General features: G+C 53.4%; 1 protein-coding gene across 1 annotated transcript; it reads right to left on the bottom strand.

Annotated features, from left to right (window-relative positions):
- Positions 1 to 565: 565 nt before the first annotated feature.
- On the bottom strand, positions 566 to 18,682 carry fasn (fatty acid synthase). The gene is made up of 42 exons (XM_076999563.1): positions 18,409 to 18,682; positions 16,307 to 16,444; positions 15,513 to 15,665; positions 15,246 to 15,419; positions 14,595 to 14,795; positions 14,321 to 14,443; positions 13,715 to 13,830; positions 13,488 to 13,622; positions 12,913 to 13,369; positions 12,582 to 12,769; positions 12,107 to 12,296; positions 11,879 to 11,973; positions 11,573 to 11,707; positions 11,254 to 11,457; positions 11,048 to 11,163; positions 10,770 to 10,945; positions 10,470 to 10,661; positions 10,209 to 10,289; positions 9,857 to 10,036; positions 9,575 to 9,754; positions 9,292 to 9,495; positions 8,845 to 9,158; positions 8,226 to 8,615; positions 7,957 to 8,121; positions 7,736 to 7,851; positions 7,421 to 7,575; positions 7,133 to 7,336; positions 6,746 to 6,896; positions 6,489 to 6,667; positions 6,253 to 6,372; positions 6,033 to 6,155; positions 5,590 to 5,813; positions 5,286 to 5,478; positions 5,031 to 5,182; positions 4,843 to 4,934; positions 4,332 to 4,729; positions 3,968 to 4,156; positions 3,641 to 3,868; positions 3,216 to 3,427; positions 3,016 to 3,114; positions 2,388 to 2,639; positions 566 to 2,227 (listed from the first exon to the last, which is right to left on the bottom strand). Exons 2-42 carry the CDS (start codon positions 16,431 to 16,433, stop codon positions 2,090 to 2,092), a joined length of 7,521 nt encoding a protein of 2,506 aa, XP_076855678.1. The 5' UTR covers positions 16,434 to 16,444; positions 18,409 to 18,682; the 3' UTR covers positions 566 to 2,089.
- Positions 18,683 to 18,878: the final 196 nt, after the last annotated feature.

Raw genomic sequence — 18,878 nt, 5'->3', positions numbered from 1 at the left:
GAGGAAATGCCATTTTGTTTCTAGGTATATAAAATATGTGCAGGACTGAAAAAATAAATATTGACCTGACTGATTGCATTCAATAATGTAATTAAAGTAAAAATAATACTGCATTTGAACTCAAGACACCTTTAAATCCCTCGGAGATAGTCATGATGGCACATAACACATCTGTTTCTCATTCGGTTTTACTACTACATGGGCATCTAATAAGTCACTAAATATTGTAGTACTAATGGGAGTGTCTTCTGATGTAGAGTCATTCCGTCTAAATAAATGGCACATTATGGGGTCAAGAAGTCAGCAGGGTCACAGACTGCATTTTTTGTGTGTTTCTATAGTCTCCCCTTATTTCTAACTTTTGTAAACAAATTGTACAAGATTAGAATTGTTTTGTGTAAACGGCAACACAGAGGTTCAGTAAAGATGATATGAACTTCTAAAAAAAAAAAAAAGGATGTTAATGGATTTCAACCACATGCATGTTTTAAAGGTAATGTTTATTAGGAATTTAATTTTTTCTTTCCCCGAGTTCAAGACAGTGTCAGAGAAGGATCACAAGGACTTGCATGTTCTTGCCATCTCTTTATTTGGACTAGTACAATAAATACTTGAAAAATTACTCATGAACAAAATCACAGTAATAGAAAATATTCTAAAAAAACCAAACAGCTAACAGGAATATCTAGTTAATTTATGCATTTTTATGCACAACAAAGCAAAGAAGGCATTCAGTTCGTCATAGACTTGAACAGAAGTCTCAGATAACTCCAGAGAGCTGCTCTCAAGAGAGATGCTCTTCTTCACCGTTACCGAAAGAGGGAAACCATCAGGGCTCATTCGTATGACCAGCATTTCAGTTCAATACCAAATAAAACCCTTCATTCTCAAACTGTGGTAAAAGCGAGCAAGCTAGCTAAGGACCGCACCTCTCAGACACCAGGAGCTGGCCACAATGAGAACACATACTGTCCTATACCTGACCATCCACCAATGCCAGAACACCCAGCTGCAAGTAGTGGCCAAGCATTTATATTCCAAGCCATTGATTAGATTGTGGAAGCAAACATGTGCATCTCGTAATCGTCTGAATGAAGGAATGTTGGAACTGTCCAACAGAAGGCAAAGAAGTACAAGGACAAACCTCCAGCCATTCTCCTTCAGTTACACAGACACACACACACACACAGAAGCTTCTTCCGTTTCATTCGTTCCATTACACTTTTTCAGTCAACACTAAAATACCAACACCCAAAACACATGAGCATGGTCAATCCTTAGTCCCGTTTTTCTTTAAGGGTTTTCTGAATTATCATGGTTCAGACCCTGCTGCAGAGCACTTTAATTTTCCCCTTGCACACTTGGTGATTCCTTAATTGTTGCAGTGTTTTTGCAAGATATTGACAGCTACATTAAAACTACAGTAAACATGGGTTTTCAAAAAAAAACAGAAGATGGCGGTAATACTGGTAACTGTGTGAGGAACTGGAACTAGGTTTCATCTCTGAACATGTGACTTGTTTAGCTGTAGAGAGGCAGAGCAGGCCAGGGATTGCTTCCAGGGCACAGGAACATGCATATCCGGGTTAGAGAGTTAGTCAGGTGACCTTAGAGAGGACTACGTTAGCAGAGCTTCAAGCTTCATTATCATTAGCAGAGAGGAGACCATTATCGAGGCATCATCCAGTGTCACTGGCACTGCCATCTCCCCTTATTCAAACTATGGAGCATATTGACAGCTTTAAGATTCAGTACAGTAATGCTCCACAAAAAAAGCCAACACCACAAAAATAAAGAATGAAGACACCAGAAACTATAAAGATTAAACAAGGACAACAACATGTTTTTTACATTTTTGTTAGACCTCTTTTAGCTCCAGCAAAATAATTACCATGTGCCACAACCTCATGGTGAGGAAGAGATGAGTCATAAGTGAGAGATGAGACGAGTCATAGGAGAAGAAGTGTTGTGCATCGGGGACAGGGGGTCTCACTCCTGCAGGTGAAGAGTGGGTTAAGGCAGACTGCACCCTTCCCCCTACTGAGGGGGTGAAGTGCAGGGGGAGGGTGCTCTAGGCGGGGGGATTGCTCTAACCCTCTCTGGCACTAACGCGGGGCTCTGCCAGCGAGCTGTGGATGATGTTGCTGATGGACTCCACCCCCTCTCCCTCCAGGAAGGTACGATGGTCACCCTCGATCACGTGGACCGAAACCTTCCCGTCACACACCTGCACATGAAACGGCACACGTTTCAGAACCTTTAGGACATTTGGAAATGACGCATCGCGTATGAATCACCGTGACAGTCATTTTAACAATTCTCCAGTCAAAGCAGAAAAAAAATCCCGCCTTCTGCCGTTAGCGAGTGAGGTATCGAGGCGTACATACCTCGTGGAGTTTGTAGTCGGCCCCTAAGCCGTCGCCGTAGTCGTTGCTGGCCTTGGCCCTCAGCAGGGTGATGTTGCCATGGTACTTGCTGGCGGGGACATAGCGGTCAGCGGCCTTAAGCTTGTAGTAGAAGGTGGAGGCAGCGAACTGGAGAGAGTGGCGGCTGACGTTCCCATGGCTGGAGGTGATTAGTTCTACGGCCCGGTTCACTCGAGCCTCCAGGTCCGTCATGGGCAGCAAAGTCTCCAAGAGCTAGGAGAAGGAGAGAGAGAGGGATACACGGAGAAGCAGAGAGAAAGACAATTACAAAGGTTATGGGAGTGATGGCTGCTCAATTCTAGCTCAGCGACTATAACGAGACAGCCCTCTTTAATGGTCTCGGACCTTAATACAAATCTGATATCTGGAAGACGTCATAGCTTCTGAATAAGCTAAATAAGGAACCGTGCTGTGAAAGTACTAATAGATTTTTGTGCTGCTTGTTTGAAGTATTTTAAAGCGTTTTAATTCTCAGTATTGATGGGAGGAAACCCATCTGTAAATGCTGCATACAGACAGGTCTCCATGACTACAGCAGAAAAAAAAAAGAAGCTTGCGCAGTGAATGCCTCCAGAATGGCGATGGCTACCTTGTTGTACTCGATGCCGGTGAACTGCTGGATGAAGGCACACAGAGCCTCGGTCTCTGCCTCAGATTCGTTGCCTGGGGTCAGCTTGGCCCTGTAGCTCTGTCAACACGCCCGACAGAATAAATAAAGCTCTTATAAATGTCCTGTGTGTGTGTGTGTGTGTGTGTGTGTGTGTGTGTGTGTGGAGCTGAAGGCCGCACCTGCGTATAAGCCGCCACGTATGAATGAGAGCCGTCGAAGAGGAAGAGGTAGTCGACAGTGCAGCGGCTCTCCTGCAGCTGAGAGCACATCTCAAACGCCACACACGCGCCGAAGGAGTATCCAGCGATCCGATAGGGCCCCTCCGGCTGCACCTGCTTCACACACGCCACGTAATAGGCCGCCAAGCTCTGAATACTGTCCAACGGTGCGGCTACACGGGGAGAGGGGGAGAGAGAGGGATTACTCCAAACCCCTCCGAACCCAGTACCATAATGAGCCCATACCCTAAAAGTGGAAGTAAATCACGATACAAAACACTGGAGATTTATTTTTTAAACAAATTGATACTTCAGCACCAGACCTCCCAGCTCAGGTGGTGCAGTGTGGAGGTGGTGCAGGGTGGAGGCCTGCCGCGCTGCTGTACCTTTGGTGCACTGCAGGCCGTAGCAAGGCACGCTCAGCCTGGCGGAGAGGGTGCGGAAGGCGGCGATGGAGCCCTCTATGGGATGGACGAGGAACAGCGGCCTCTCCGCACTCTGCACCTCGTTGAGCCGCATGACGGTGGGGCCGTCCGGGTTGACCAGCATCAGACTGAGGTCCGACTCCAGGAGCGCAGAAGCGCCGGGCCGCTTCGCCGGTCCCTCCCTGGCGTCTGGGATGGACACGAGGGGACGGGGGGGGGACATTCATAATGGCGTCTCTGCACGCTGTTATTATATTCAGGAAATAACGCGTGTGCACAGACGCTCACCTTCGCCCCCTTCCACCTTGCAGGACAACTCGCGCAGCCTGTTGATGGTGAGCTGGCGGATGTCTCGCATGGCCATGACGATGTCGTAGTCCCTCTCCAGCGTCTGCTTCACCTCCACGCCCATGAGCGAGTCCAGGCCCAGATCAGCCAATGAGGTGTCGGCATTCAGACCGCTTACGTCACGCACACCTGAGCAAAGAACGGGTGCGGCTTTGAACGTAGAGGGCCGTGAGCGTGACACACAGGGACGGATCAACACGGCAACTCGACCTCAACCTCACGCATCGTTAAAACTCTTAATTAAAACTCTTATTAAAAGCACCGGTCCTGGAGGGTCAGCCGAGTCCAGGATGGAGCCTCTTACCCAGGATGTGAGCCACGGCCTCCACCAGGTCCCTCTGCCCGCTGCCGTCTCCCCTGGCCACCTGCACCCTCTCCGCCAGCACGAAGCTGGACACCACCGCCCCACGCTGGCACAGGAAGCGGTCCAGCACTTCCAGGCAAGAGGTCATGCGCTGGGGCAGAGTGCCTCCAATCACAGCGTCGTTCCCGCCCATGGTCTCCAGGACCACGCCCACGTCGCCAATGGCGCCCCATTGGACGGCCAGGCCGGGCAGGCCGTCGTGCTGCCTCCGTTCGCACACCCGCTCCATGGTGGAGTTGGCAAAGCCGTAGTTGCTCTGTCCAGCGTTGCCACGGCCACAGCTGACCGAAGAGAAGACCACGAAGTGCTGCAGCTCAGGACACTTCTGTCTCGTCACTCTGTGGAGGGAAATCCGATCCATCGGTCATTAGCTCAGTTTCAGCCATGAGCTCATAGTGTTGTCCATCGACGCCCATGTAGTAATGTGTAAAACGAAGGCTGTAGCGTTTACCTGTCCAGGTGCACCGTTCCATCATATTTCGGTTTGTTGACCTCAATAAAGTGCTCTGGTGTGAGATTCTCAAGCATTCCGTCCTTCAAAACCTACAGAAGCACAGCGAACACAATAATTAATCATTCTGCTCACGTCCGTGAAACTCGCCCGTCCAACCACACAGGGACGCAGGCTGGAGTCGTTACCATGGCGAGATGGAAGACGCCTCCCACAGGGCCCAGCTGGCACGCCTCGGTGATGAGGTGCTCCGCCCCTTCTCGGGTGGCGACATCGCTGGTGGACACTAGGACCTCGACGCCCATATCCTGCCATTCTCGAACACGCTTAGCCTGATAACCTGTTTGGAGTGCACAAACGTTATTTCCCCCACAGCCCGTCGTTTATGCGAAGACGAACGCGAGCCGTGGGTGGCGCCAGGCCACCGGCAGCGGGTCCGTTACCGTTTCGGACGCCCGAACGCGAGGTGAGCACCAGCTTGCGGGCGCCTCGTTCCGTCAGCCAGTGGGCCAGCTCCAGGCCGAAGCCCCCCAGGCCCCCTGTGATGATGTAGGAGCACGAGGCGGGACAGAAGGTCCGGCAGACGGCTGGCAGGGCGAGGGGAGCGTCCGCAGACCCCGACTCCTCCGAACGCACCTGAGGAACAGAAGCGAAAAAGCCAAAACAAAACCAGGAGGTGAAGTCGGATTCTACGACGACGTCACCCCAGCCCGGTACACGCGTCGTGGTATTAAAAGCGGTTCTCACCTGCAGCAACACCTTGCCTATGTGTTTGCCCTGCGCCATGTAGCGGAAGGCGTCCTCCACCCGGTCCCTCTCGAACACCGTGGTGCGGAGCGGCTGCACCACGCCGCCCGCTATGCCCTCCGTCAGCAGCTCCGACACCTCCTCCCACTCGCGGTTGCCCTCCTCAAACAGGGCGTCCAGCAGAATGCCGTGGAAGGCCACGTTCTTCAGGAACAGAGCCATGCCTGACGCGGGGCCACAGAGCAGGGTTGGCTAACCGTACCGTTTCGTGGAAAACAGGACTCCGAAATTTTCCATTAGGCAAACCGTTGGTGCGGATGTGCGGACGTTGGCTTTTGAGAACGGCCCAAGTTAGATTTGGAACCGGTTTGTCGACGGTGTCGACTGCACCATTCTGGCTGGGCACGTCCTGCTCACGTGTCTGGACGGACTCGAACGCTCACCTAGAGGGCTGTTGTTGGACAGGTCGTATTTGCCGATCTCCAGGAAGCGGCCGTGCCTGGCCAGACAGCGCAGGCTGGCCTGCAGCTTCTCCTCAGCCAGCGAGTTCAGAACCACATCGACACCTAAGCCCGGGGGCAAAACGGGGCAGTTACTCAACCACACAACAACCGACGATTCAGTGGTCATGATCTCCAACGGATCTCCAACGGCAGGTCTCACCTCTGCCTTGCGTGTGCTTCAGCACATGCTGCTCGAACGACGCGTCTCTCGAGTTAGCGAAGGACTCGGCCGTGAGCTGTGGGAACCGCTCCTGCAGGTACGCTCTCTTCTCTTTGGAACCTGTGGAACCCCAGAGGTGTCAGAGACGCCCCATTTTTCAGCCAATCGGGCAGTCGGTGCTAAAAGGGACTTGCGGGGACACGGTGGGCGTGTCTGTGTGCGGCGACGCCCCTCACCCACGGTGGTGAACACCCTGCAGCGCATGCTAAGCGCGATGCCGATGGCGGCCTGGCCCACTCCCCCAGAGCCGGAGTGGATGAGCACGCGCTCGCCGGGCCGGAGACGGCCGCGCACCACCATGGAGTAATACGCTGTAGCGTAGACCACGGGCACAGAGGCGGCCTGCTCCAGACTCCTACACGGACACACCAGCAGGAAGTTAGAACCGCGCGAACTAAGAAACGTCAGAAGGGGTATTTGCCAGGGGCCTTACCAGCCGGACGGGACGTCCCAGAGGAAGCGGCGGTCAGCGTCCACCACGGTGGCCAGTCCTTTAGCCGGCAGCAAGCCCATCACGCGGCGTCCGCTGGGATCACGGCCAGAGAACTCCATCCCCAGCATGCACTGCTGCAGAGCTACGTCTCCTGCATGCAGACAACGAGGGCGTTTGGGCTCAGTTCAAAGGATATATGGGCTCGGTTCACTTTGGCGCATGCACGCGACACTGACACATGGATATGTGAAACCAGACAGAGGAAAAAAAAAACCTTTTATCTGAATGCTTTAGACACAAATGCCAGCAGAGCCCTAAATAAACCCAGTGCGTGTTGCGTTCCTGAACTACACTAGCTCCAGCTCGGAGGGGCGTGATGAAGACTACCGGGAATGGCGTCCGGCGGCAGTTTGCCCGTGGCCAGCATGATGTCCCTGAAGTTGAGAGAGGCGTAGTGGACGTGACAGAGCTGCACGTCGGGACTGGAGGGGATGAAGTGGTGCAGGGGCGAGGCGATCCAGCGTAGAGACGCCAGGTCGCCGCGGGTCAGCACGTTCACGTAGGCCTCCTCCGTCGCCTCCTCGCACGGATCTACGGCACAGGGTCACGCCCGGGTCAAGACCCACGCACGGCGCCAGGAGTCGTCCCGAAATTAACAGGGCGGTCGGGTGGTACCTTGCGAGAGTAGCTGGTGCCGGAACGCCCCCCACCAGCCGTCCCGGTAAACATTCATAACGAGGTCTTTTCGCAGGAGCTCCCGCATGTCCTGGTGGGTGAGCTGGAGGGAGGGAGCTCTGGAGGACTCGTTCAGATTCGAGACAAAAGCGCACCTGGAGAAGAGAGAGGAGCCCGCTGAACCTCTACCAGCCCCAATATCTGTAAACTACTGTGCTGCTTTCAGCTTCACTCACACGGCCAGCTCGGTAACGAGACTGAAAAACGACTGCCAACGTTTCGCAGCTTCAGCGCAGCGAGAGGCAACAGACTAACCGAACGCGGCTGCCTCCAGGTTCCTGTCTCAGGCAGTTCACCATTCCCACCACTCCGTTATGGCTCTGGGTAGCGGTAAGCCATACTGGTTTATCCGATTCCTCAGCCAGTGTGCTCTGACAGAAGGAGAAACATTATAAAATGTTTAAGATTAGGGGATCAAGTTAGAGTGTCTACTTCTGCTTGGCCCATCGGTAACTAAAGACAACGGCACAACTCACCTTCAGTGCCTCTACCCAGGTGTAACCAGTGGGGTCGACCGACATCACGACAGGCTCCTTCTCAGGGCTCCGTCTGCGTCCGAGGAAGAGGACGGAACCGTAGAAGGATCTCTTCATCATCACCAGGTTGAGAGAAGCCTGCTTAAACAGCCTCTCCCATTCCGCCTGTATGTGCACACACACCCAGCGCATATAAAACAACCATCTACCCGTCTGCCCACTCAATATCACTCGGGCTTCGGCTGGGCCGAGAGGCTCGTTCCCCGCACCTGACTGGGCGGTCCGCTCTGGCCGTGCGGGGAGGTGAGGAAGGCCACCGTCTCCCCCAGCGGGTATCCCTTCAACAGGGTGTGGAGCAGCACGAAGCCCCCCTCCCTGGCGCCGGAGGCCAGGTTGCCCAGCAGCACGTCCGGGTTCGGCACCACCGGCGCCGTGGCACAGTTGCACACCACCAGGTCGGCGGGCCCCAGGCCCCCTGGTGCCGGCCCCTGGCGAGGGTCCCACTGGGCGGGGGACACGCCCTGCTCCTCCAGGGAGCTCTGCAGCGGGGCCAGCAGGTCGGCGCTGACGTCCGAGGCCGTGTAGTCCAGGCGCAGCATGGGCTGGATGTTGAGGAGGCCCACGGCCCGGGAGAACACGGAGCCCACACTGGAGAGGGCCTGATGAGAGAGGGTCAAGGGTCAAACCCAGCTCAGCACAACATAAGACGTTCAGAAACATTACTCCCACTTCTTTTGATATTTTACTCTCCAGAGGGGAGAGGGATCAATTTATTCATCATTATTAATATTAATAATTAATTTAAGCACTTTTTTGAATAACCCTGGAATGACTTTAGGCCCGAAACATTCTGGGTTCATGTATTAAGCTACAGGCGGCTCATGGCACCTCCAGGACTTTGAGCTTGCCCGGCGTGGCGTTCTCCAGGGCGGTGTCCAGGCAGTGGCGCAGGGCGTGCGAGTCCAGCAGGCCGTTGAGAAGCTCGTCCTGCAGCAGGTAGCCACGCTCCTTCTGCACGGTCTGCTCCAGCTCCGAGCGCAGGTTCCCGTTCAGCTCCAGGCCGCACAGCTCGGTGAGGAGACGCTGGAGGCCGCCCTCCGCCCCCACGCCCACGCGCTCAGCCTCCACCTGCCCCTCCAGCCCAGGGATGGAGATCTTCACGCCCTGGCTGGCCAGTTTCTTTTGGAGAAGGTCGATCAGATCTATTGAAGAGACCACACGGTTATGGTTTCGAATCAAAATATGTCCACCATAAACTCTATAGAGAGAACCAACTCAAGAGTAACACACATCCTCTCATGTTTCTGTATATTAAGAGTGCGGGAAGGAAGTTACTTTTGCAACATCTCAGATGTTCATGCAGCTTCACATCAGATGCCAGGCACTCCGTCTCCATCCAGGGCACAAAGACGAACTCCTCCAGGGTGGGCGGGCTCTGTTGCTGTTGGCGACGGGGCGCGACAGTGGCGTGGAGGCCGCAGATCTGGACGCCGCCGGCCCTGATGTGGTCCAGGCAGCGGCTGACGTGGACGTGGACGGCTGAGGAGGAGACGACGTGAGGAAGCTGAAGCTGGTTTAGACCACACGTACGTGAGAGCGAAGGCGGCGGACGCCGTACCTTTCCGGTCCCCTGGGTAGTCCCGAACCGTTTGCTCGTGCAGTGCGGGGTCCACGCACACCGAGCGAATCCGGGTGGGCAGGCGCAGGCTGCGGCCGGACAGGCCCACCACGATCATCTGCAGCATGGTGTCCAGAAACGTCACCCAGTTTCCCGTCCACTGCAGCTTCCCGTGGTCCCCTGAGGAAGCGGAACCGGGACCAGGACGGAGCACGTAAGCTAAACCCCAGCGTGGAACCGGGTCAGAAGCGCGTGGCACGGCTCGGAGGAGACGGTGTTCACCTGCGTTGTTGGACTCCAGGATGCCCTGGAAGGTTTTGCCGTAGTCGTAACCGCGCAGGCGAAGCTCTTTGTAGATATCTCCAGCTTTGAGCAGCAGTTTGGGTTCCTCCACCTCCACGGGCTCGGACATCTGAGCGCGGAAGGAGTCCAGAGGTGCTTCCTCCAACACGCTCACCTTTCCTGGGGTGGTGAGGAGAGGCACACACACACACACACACACACACACACACACACACACACACACACACACACACACACACACACACACACACACCATTGCTCATTGCTCAAGTGAACTACAACCGATGTGCTGGTCCACGCTGCAGATTTGGCTACGAGGGTTACAACGTACCACTGACTGCCAAGTTTCCGTTCTCCGACACCTCAAAGCGGTTAGTGGCAGGCATGAGGTGAACCTCCAACTGCACAGATCCTTTTGGAAAAGGGGTCAGTCACATCGTGATCAAATACTCTTGAAATATTCATTTTTCAAAATAAGACCATTTCGTCATAGGACCATTTGTCATGTACATATGCACAAAGTGAAAATACTTTGAGCTCAAGAATGGATTTCATGCCATAGGGGTGTATACAACCACAGGGGGGCGCTCACCAGTCTTGGGCAGAATGGTGGCTCTATGGATGGTAACATCCTCAAACATAACTGGGGTGTGTTCCATAACCGCGCCCAGACTCCTCAGGAGTGTCTTCCACGCCAGCACCAGGTACCCCGTGGCTGGGTACAGGACCCGGCCGTCAATACAGTGGCCAATCATGTAGTTGTCTGGGGATTCGGGATTTGTATCTGCACAGAGAAGTTGGGCGAGGAGAAACGAGAAGGAAATGGTGATCGTGGCCCAGATCAATAGGCGTGACAACACGACAGACATTCGGCGCTGAAAAATCTCCTCACCAATGTTGTAGATGGTGGCTGAGGCAGAACCCCCAGAGCCTGCTGGGAAGTCCTCCACCTTGGGCACGTCCCAGGTTTGGGAGTGGTCCCACTGGATAAGGGGGGAGATGAGGGGCGTCCCCACCGGTACAGGGTACTCCACAGCAGGATAAAGCTGGTTACTGTCCACATTAATACTGCAACAAGCCAACCACACGTTTGCATGAAACGGTGCGTACAACCGATTAGAACATACAAGTTCATACAAGTCACGCTCACATCTGAAAGTCAGTACTGACCCATTCATGTAAACCTTCCCTATATGAGACAGGAAGAACTCGAGGTTGTTGGCGTGTCCCCTCTTCATCAAGGGCAGAATGGAACAAGTGGGCTTGAGGCTACGCTTCAGAATGGCCTGCAGGGGGAGCCAGAGTACATTTAGTGAGCACACACGAACACAAACACACAATCAGTCCTGTTGCAGTGAGTGAGTCACCCGGCTGACCTGCAGTAGGGCGTGCGGCGCTATCTCCACCACCACGGCGTTGTCGGGCACGAGGCTCAGGCCCTCCTGGAAGAGCACGGGGCTCACCAGGTTGTTGACGTGGTACTCGGCCGAGGAGTAGAGGGCCAGGGGACTCTCCCACTCCGCCTGGGGGATGGAGGTGCTGACCCAGCGCGCCGAGCGAGGCCGTGGGCTCTTGATTACCTGGCAGCGCGCGGGCGGAGACGCGAAGAGCCGTGAGCGTGAGAGGAGAAGCGTCCCCGTGCCCCTCCCCAGGGTATTATTAATGGGGCAGGAGGAGGTGGTGATGCAAGCTCACCTTCTGTAACGCTTCCAACAGCGTAGGAGCGATGGAGGCCATGTAATAGGAGTGGAACGCCACACCAGCACTGCGCACCTCTTTGGCAAACACACCACTCTCCTTCAGCTGGGCCACAAACTTGCTGACGGCCTCCTACACACACACACACACACACACACACACACACACACACACACACACACACACACACACACACACACACACACCTTCTTATAAATTGTTAATTCTGTTCTTGCAGGAAACAGCTCACGTCTGAATAATATAAGAGGCCCATGGTGAACAACGGGAAGAGGAGAACTCCACCTGCGGCCCAGAGATGGTGACGGTGTCCTCAGAGTTGTGGCAGGCTGGCACCACCCCCTGTGGACACTGGGCCTTGCATTCCTCCCAGGTGAGACCTGATTGGGCGGGGAGGAGTCAAGGTCAAGTTCAACGTTAAACGCACAACAGACGGTCGTGGTTTTTCCCGAGGGTCGCACCCCCCCCCCCCCCCCCCCCCCAATCCCCCTAATCCCCCTGACTGCGTCTTACCCACGGCGGCCATGGCCCCTGCGGGTAGGTTGGCTTCCTTGATGCATCTGCCTCTCCAGTAGGCCGCCAGGATGGCCTCACAGTGGCTGAGGGAGCCGTCGGCGTAGCCGCACGCCAGCTCGCCCACCGAGTGGCCCACGATGCCTTGCGGCTGCAGGCCCAGCTTCTGTAGCATGTCTATCTGCGCTATCTGGAGAAACACATGCAACAGTCACCTTCAAGGTAACCAGAAAAATCCGATGGCTACAAACGGGCGAGATGGTTTCGTTCATCACAGGTAGGTGTGAAATATCTGCTACGCAAACAGGTTTGGTGACAAAAGGACGAAGGACTGTGAAATATTACACCTAGAGCCAAAACATCTACAGCTTAGATTTCAGCGAAAGCTACGGCAAGACGCTATGTGGCAACACCGGGTCTTCAGTAACGAACCACGCGTCTGGTTCGGCGTGCGTCCGGCGCCGGAGACACTGACCTGGATGGCGGCGAGGCCCACGAAGGCGTGCACCGTGTCCTCGAAAGTGTTGTCGTCGGCCTCCAGGAGCAAACGGGACACGCACAGGCCCGTGTCCCGCAGGGCCTGGTCCGAGCGCAGGATGGACTCTCGGAACTCCTGCAGTTGCATCAGGCTGCGTCCCATCCCGGCCCACTGTGTGCCCATCCCTGCGGGAGTCCACACACACACACAGCAGGACTCAATAACCACCACCTTGGTTTTCCGAATCAATTAAAGCTGTTATTTCAGATCGACGACCTAGCGAAGCTTGTTAGCTTAGCAAATTAGCTTAGCTATTGTGTTCTCTCACCGGAGCAGATGTACCAGAGGGGCCTGGGCGTGGCCTGGGCCTGCTGGACCTCGCTGGCCTCCCCCTGGGCACCCAGCAGTGCGTAGCCCCTGTAGGGCATGCTTGCGGTGGGAGCAGCGGACACGTTGTTGAGCAGGGCCAGGAAGGCGGCGTCCTGGTCGCACTCCTGCGCCTTCTTCAGGAGGGAGGCGGTGGCCTCCTGGGTGCGTCCGCACGCGTGCACCAGTCTGGGTGCGGAGGGGCGGGGGGCGGGGGGCGTGCGTCCAGGCGGCCGCAGGATCACGTGCACGTTCGAGCCCCCGAAGCCAAAGGAGTTGATGCCCACGATGCCGCCGCGGACCGGGACGGGCTGGACGACCACGCTCACGCGCCCGTCCCTCAGCGCCGGGATGTCCGGGTTGGGCTCGTGGAAGTGGATGTTGGGGGCCCACACGCCGTGCTCCAGGGACAGGACCACCTGCGTGTGGAGAGGAGGGGTCGGTGTTGGTCGACCGTTTCACGGGCGCAGTTGAAGGGTCGCGGACGAAGACGAGCGGTCAGAAGCAGGAAGTCCGCGGGTCCGCGGCGACACTCACCTTGGCGAGGGCGGCCAGGCCGGAGGCGGGCTCAGGGTGACCCATGTTGGATTTGGTGGAGCCAATAAGCAGAGGCTCCCGCTGCGACTCGCAGAACACGCTGACTATACCGTTTACTTCCTGTGGGTCTCCAACCTAAGAGAAGGACAAACTGTGTGTCGCATGGGCGAGAGGGTGTGTGTGTGTGTGTGATTGGCGGGTGTGTGTGTGTGTGTACGGGTTCTCACCTTGGTCCCAGTGCCATGTGCCTCAATGTACTCGACCTGCTCAGGTGAGATGTGGACCTCTTGGTAGAGGGAGCGTACCAGGCGCTGCTGCATGTCTCCGGAGGGAAAGGTCACACCTGGACAAAAGAACACAACACACACCATCAAATACCTGACATTCACCACCCGCACACACCCACACACACACAACCACAGCTACAAACCCACACCCACACACAGAATGGCACCATAAAAGGAAATTTAGCTGCAAGAAATGTATGGATGATCCATAAGATGTACAGATGATCCATACATCCCTCCAGAGCCTGGGGGGGCAGACCGGCACGGTTTCCGGCATGCCTGCCCTTCCTTGCATTTCACCAGGATATTTAGAAACACTGAGCCGACTGTGCCACCGGGCACTGGGGGAAAGGGGACAAGCTCAAATACCCAGAGGAACCAGGTCACCGCTCTCCATTACACTAATCTGGCATCAGAGGACGGCTTCTAAAAACAAGGTAGTGGAACAGTTTGGCACGCTTCCCCAATACAGGGGCGGTGCGGATAAATCCGGCTCAGACAGGACGGCAGGAAGACATGAGAGGGCAGAGACACGGGGCTTAACACCTTGCTCCTTGTAGCCATCCGTGTTGTTTCCAGCGTTGAGTACAGTGGCGTAAACCCTCTTGGCCACGGACTTCTTAGTCAGCAAAACAGCCACGGCAGCTTCTGAGCGACAGTAACCATTTCCTGAGGAAAGCCACAGTGAAAGTTTAAAACCTTATTTATTGCTTTCATTTTCCCCAACATTATAATAATATCACTGACAATGATGTAAATACGTGTTATACATGTTCTATATATTCATAATACAACATCAATATTTATTGCATAATATCACCTGAGGAGTCGAATGACTTGCAGGCCCCATCCGGACTGAGCATGCCCAGTTTCATGAACTGAACGGAGGTGTTGGGCTTGAGCAGCAGGTTGACTCCGCCCACAAGGGCTGCGTCACACTGGCCGTGGCGAATAGCATTGAAGGCGTTCTCCAGTGCCAGGAGGCTGGAGGAGCACGCCGTGTCAATGGCTGTGCTGGGGCCTTAAAAAAAATAATAAATAAATAAATAAAGCACACATTCAACTTCATATCTTCAGGCCCCGGAACAACATTTACGCAACACATCACACTGTGCAAGAAATGACTCACAGCTGTTATGACAGAGGAGGCAATAGTGACGCGAGGTACTAGCCTAATATTCACTTGCTAAATTCTCCTTGCCTGGTGTCACAACAAAACAAACGCTTTTTTTTTGTATACAAAAAAACACATGAATCCACTATGAACAAAGAATAAAAATTTGAAACAGCTTAAAACAGATTAAGCTTGCTTTGAGAGGTGCTAGTTTTCCTTTTCATGGAAGGCAAGTTTATTTCTATAGCCCCTTTCATTCACAGTAGCAATTGAATGTGCTGTGCACAGACACACAGCCTGTTGCACCCCGAGATCCATCAGTAAACGAGGCCTACGAGGTACAGGACATTTGCGTACCATTGAAGTCAAAGAAGTAGGACAGGCGGTTGGCGAACATGGCCCGCTGGCACCCGGTCATACTGTAGCCCAGCAGCTCCTCGGGGTCTTTGCTGAAGGCCTCGCCCGCCTCTGAGCCGCTCACGCCAATGTACACGCCAGTCTTGGTGCCACGCATGGCCACCGGGTTTATGCCTGCCGGGACAGAGCGTAGCGTCAGCGAGCGCGCATTTCGACGGTCGTTTCGAATTTCGCTTTAGCGTCGCCGAGCTGGCGAGTTCTGCTGACCTCCGTCCACGATGGCCTCGTACGAGACCTCTAGCATAAGCCGCAGCTGTGGGTCCATGGTGTGGGCCTGTTTGGGGTGGACGCCGAAGAAGCCTGCGTCAAACCGGTCTATTTCCTTCAGTTTTCCGTTCCTGCGGGGAAGCCCGTACAGACCTGAGGGCGAAGGAAAGACATGCATGATGGTTACTGATGAAAATGAAGAAAAAAAAAAAACGTTCCGACAAGATCTCCTTTTCATGGGAAGGTCTGACTCGTTTCTCTGTGCACCGAGCCTGCTGGTACTTTTAGCACATGAATGTGAACATTCGCAGGTTGCCAAGGAGCACGAGGAGTGAGGGGAGAGGAGCGGGAGTGAGACAAAGAAGGCCAGAGCACTATTCAACAGAGAGGGGGTCAGTCAGGGCCTCTGAGGGGCCGCCAGGTGGGCACGGAGACCAGCAGACCAACCAGACCAGGGAGAAGCACCAGGACGGAAGCCCTATTCCTTCAATGAGATGAAGTAAGACTCTCAAAATCCAAGGCTGCCTTTTAAGGTTCCAAAAGTTTTCAACCAAAAGCAGCTGTGTACAATTCACTCATGTTAACTGGCAAAATGTGTGTGTGTGTGTGTGTGTGTGTGTGTGTGTGTGGTCTGACTGTCTTGACCCAACCTGAACACACTAGAAAACACTGGAGGGGTTGGATGCTCCATCACTAACTCACTACATGGGCTTCCAAAGTCAAATCAGCAGAAAAGCCACAATCCCCATTTCTAGAATGACCATCGTGCGTGTGTATGTGCGTGTGAAAGATACCTGGCTTCCATCTCCGGTCATCCTCTGTGACCATGTCGACACCATTAAAAAGGTTCTGCCAAAATTCTTCCAAATTGTCAGACTCGGGCAACCGACCCGAAATTCCAGCTATGACGATCTCCTCCATGACGAGAGTTTCTGTGGGTCCAGACAGAGTAACGAGAGACAGAAAAAAGCAGTCAGAGCGCAGACATGGCAGTAACGATAAGTGGGAGGAGGTGGGGCGGTGATGTTGGTGGAGGAGGAGGAGGTGGTGAATGTGGTGGTGGATGTGGGGAGGTTGTGGACGTACAGCCTGTCCTCCAGGGAAAGTTGTCACATCACAACACATCAGCTAATGAAAAAAACCCTGAATTAATGGAATGGATGTGATAAAATAGGAAACTCATGGATTCAGCGTTATTTCTGGGCCGAGACTCCATCCTCAATATACCCCATCAGGCCTCAGTGGATAGTTTGCCATATTTTGGGTAACGTTTTATTTTTGTAGGATGACAACACTGAGGTGATTTAAAGTATAAAGCACAATATGGGGGTCCCTCAGCTGTAAAATAAATATTGGCCAGATGTTTAAATGCAACTTTTCAGAGTAGACAACCCCAGATAAACTAGCTACACTTCTCTGAAAGAAAATGCTTGTAATTGAGCAAAAATGTAATGCATTTTCAGCATATAACCTAAGACAAGGACTCACACTTCAGAATCAATTCAGTCGTGCATGAATGAGATATTGTAGCAGGCAATGGCAGTTCTCTTCTGACTGACCACAACATCATCGTGACTGGAGAGGACGCTCTGTGGTTGTGAACATGGTGTCCTAGTCCATTAACAGCAGCAGGTTACATAATGTAGCCTAAGACAACTTTCACATAAAGATAAAGTATTTAATTACTCTACTTTGGCTTTGTCAATTTTCAGTGAGGCACATGCTTCCAGATTATCACATTCAGTGAAAAGCCAACATTTTCATTCACTCACAACCTAACCCAGCAGCACACTCGTGATAGGCTGTAGTTGGACATGGTCATGAGGTTAGTATTTTTTGTTGCTATAGAAACAGGTAGATGAACCTGCCAAACAAGTTCTCACATGCAACAGCTTGTCAATGAAAGAATGCATGCATATGCATGTGTATGCAAATGTACAAGAATGCATGTATATGCAAATGTTCAAGAATGCATGTATATGCATGTGTACTTATATGTACAAGAATGACCAAGAGTGAAGTCCACACACAGATAGTTCTTATATGTACAAGAATGACCAAGAGTGAAGTCCACACACAGGTAGTTCTTACATTCATTATATGTATAAATGCTGAGTCACCTATACATTAAATGTGAGAGAACACCTCCACAAAACACATAATGGCCAAATATATTATATAATATAATAAAAGTAAAGCAATTGATATTTCACCAGAGCTCACTGCCTCCACACTCAGGCCACAGCAGACTGAAGGGGACAATTAAACGGATTTGCAGGTAACAAGACGGGCTGTAATCTTCCTGACCCAGTTCTGAAGAAGTCTCTGCATCTGCTAACAAAGTATCTAAAGTATCTGAAGTATCTATGGACTCCTTCTGAACACTGAAGTGATGGCCAAGTTCACCAAGTTCACTAAACACCACGACCAAGGCCCGCTGAACTTGACCTGAACTTGACGGGGCTGAGATGACGGAGCGCTGAAGGAAGCGACATCATCCAGTCACGTTAGCGGCTGCCCGTCCTGCTAACGTCCAAATAAACGACTCGGACCGCCGAACTAGACGTGTCCGTGTGTCTCTGGGTCAAAACGTGTTTGGGTGGTCGAGTTTAGTTGAATGTGTGTTTCACAAGCCCAAATTAAAGGCTGTGGAAGGTGTGAGGGAGGCGACGTGTGTGTGTGCGCCAGTCACGGTCCGGTTAGCCGGTTAGCTCGGCCCGCGTTTAGAGCAACACCGCACCGCGGAGAGAGAGAGAACCAGCCGCGTTAATAAAACATATAACAACCAAGAACTAATAACCTACCGTTTTAAATACGTCTACACTCCCCATTATCACAAGTTCGGTCCGCTCACACCACAAACCAGGCCCACACACACACACGTCGAGTCTCTTACCGCTCGCAGTAGTTCAACCGGCGAGTTAAAACACTTCAAACGTACATCCAGTGTCCCCGGAGCCGGAGACGAGCTGTTCCGTGTGACTGTATGTGCCCGGGCTCCCGTCGAAACGAGAACTAACCCTTCAGTGGTGATCTGGGCTTGCCCTAAACGCCTCCCTCTCTCTTTCTCTCTCAGTTTCATTTAAATGTCTGACACGCCACATGGGCTGACAGGGCCTCGCACTGCAGGCCAATGAGAGACGAGGCTGAACCCAAACCCGACCGGCCTGATGTCCCAACGCCGAGCTCCGAGCTCCAGGGAGGAAAAAAAAATAACACGGGTTACTAAAGTTCACCGCTGGAGATCACACCTCACCCCACACCTCACCACACATCTCCACCTGTGGGACACGCTTAGCGTTCATCTGGAAAGATATCTGTTGTCAATTCATAGTTTTTCGAAATTGTCCAGGACTGTTGCCTAAA

The sequence above is a fragment of the Brachyhypopomus gauderio genome, chromosome 3 (assembly GCF_052324685.1).
Source record: "Brachyhypopomus gauderio isolate BG-103 chromosome 3, BGAUD_0.2, whole genome shotgun sequence".
Lineage (NCBI taxonomy): Eukaryota > Metazoa > Chordata > Actinopteri > Gymnotiformes > Hypopomidae > Brachyhypopomus > Brachyhypopomus gauderio.
This window is presented reverse-complemented; position numbering and strand designations above follow the sequence as displayed.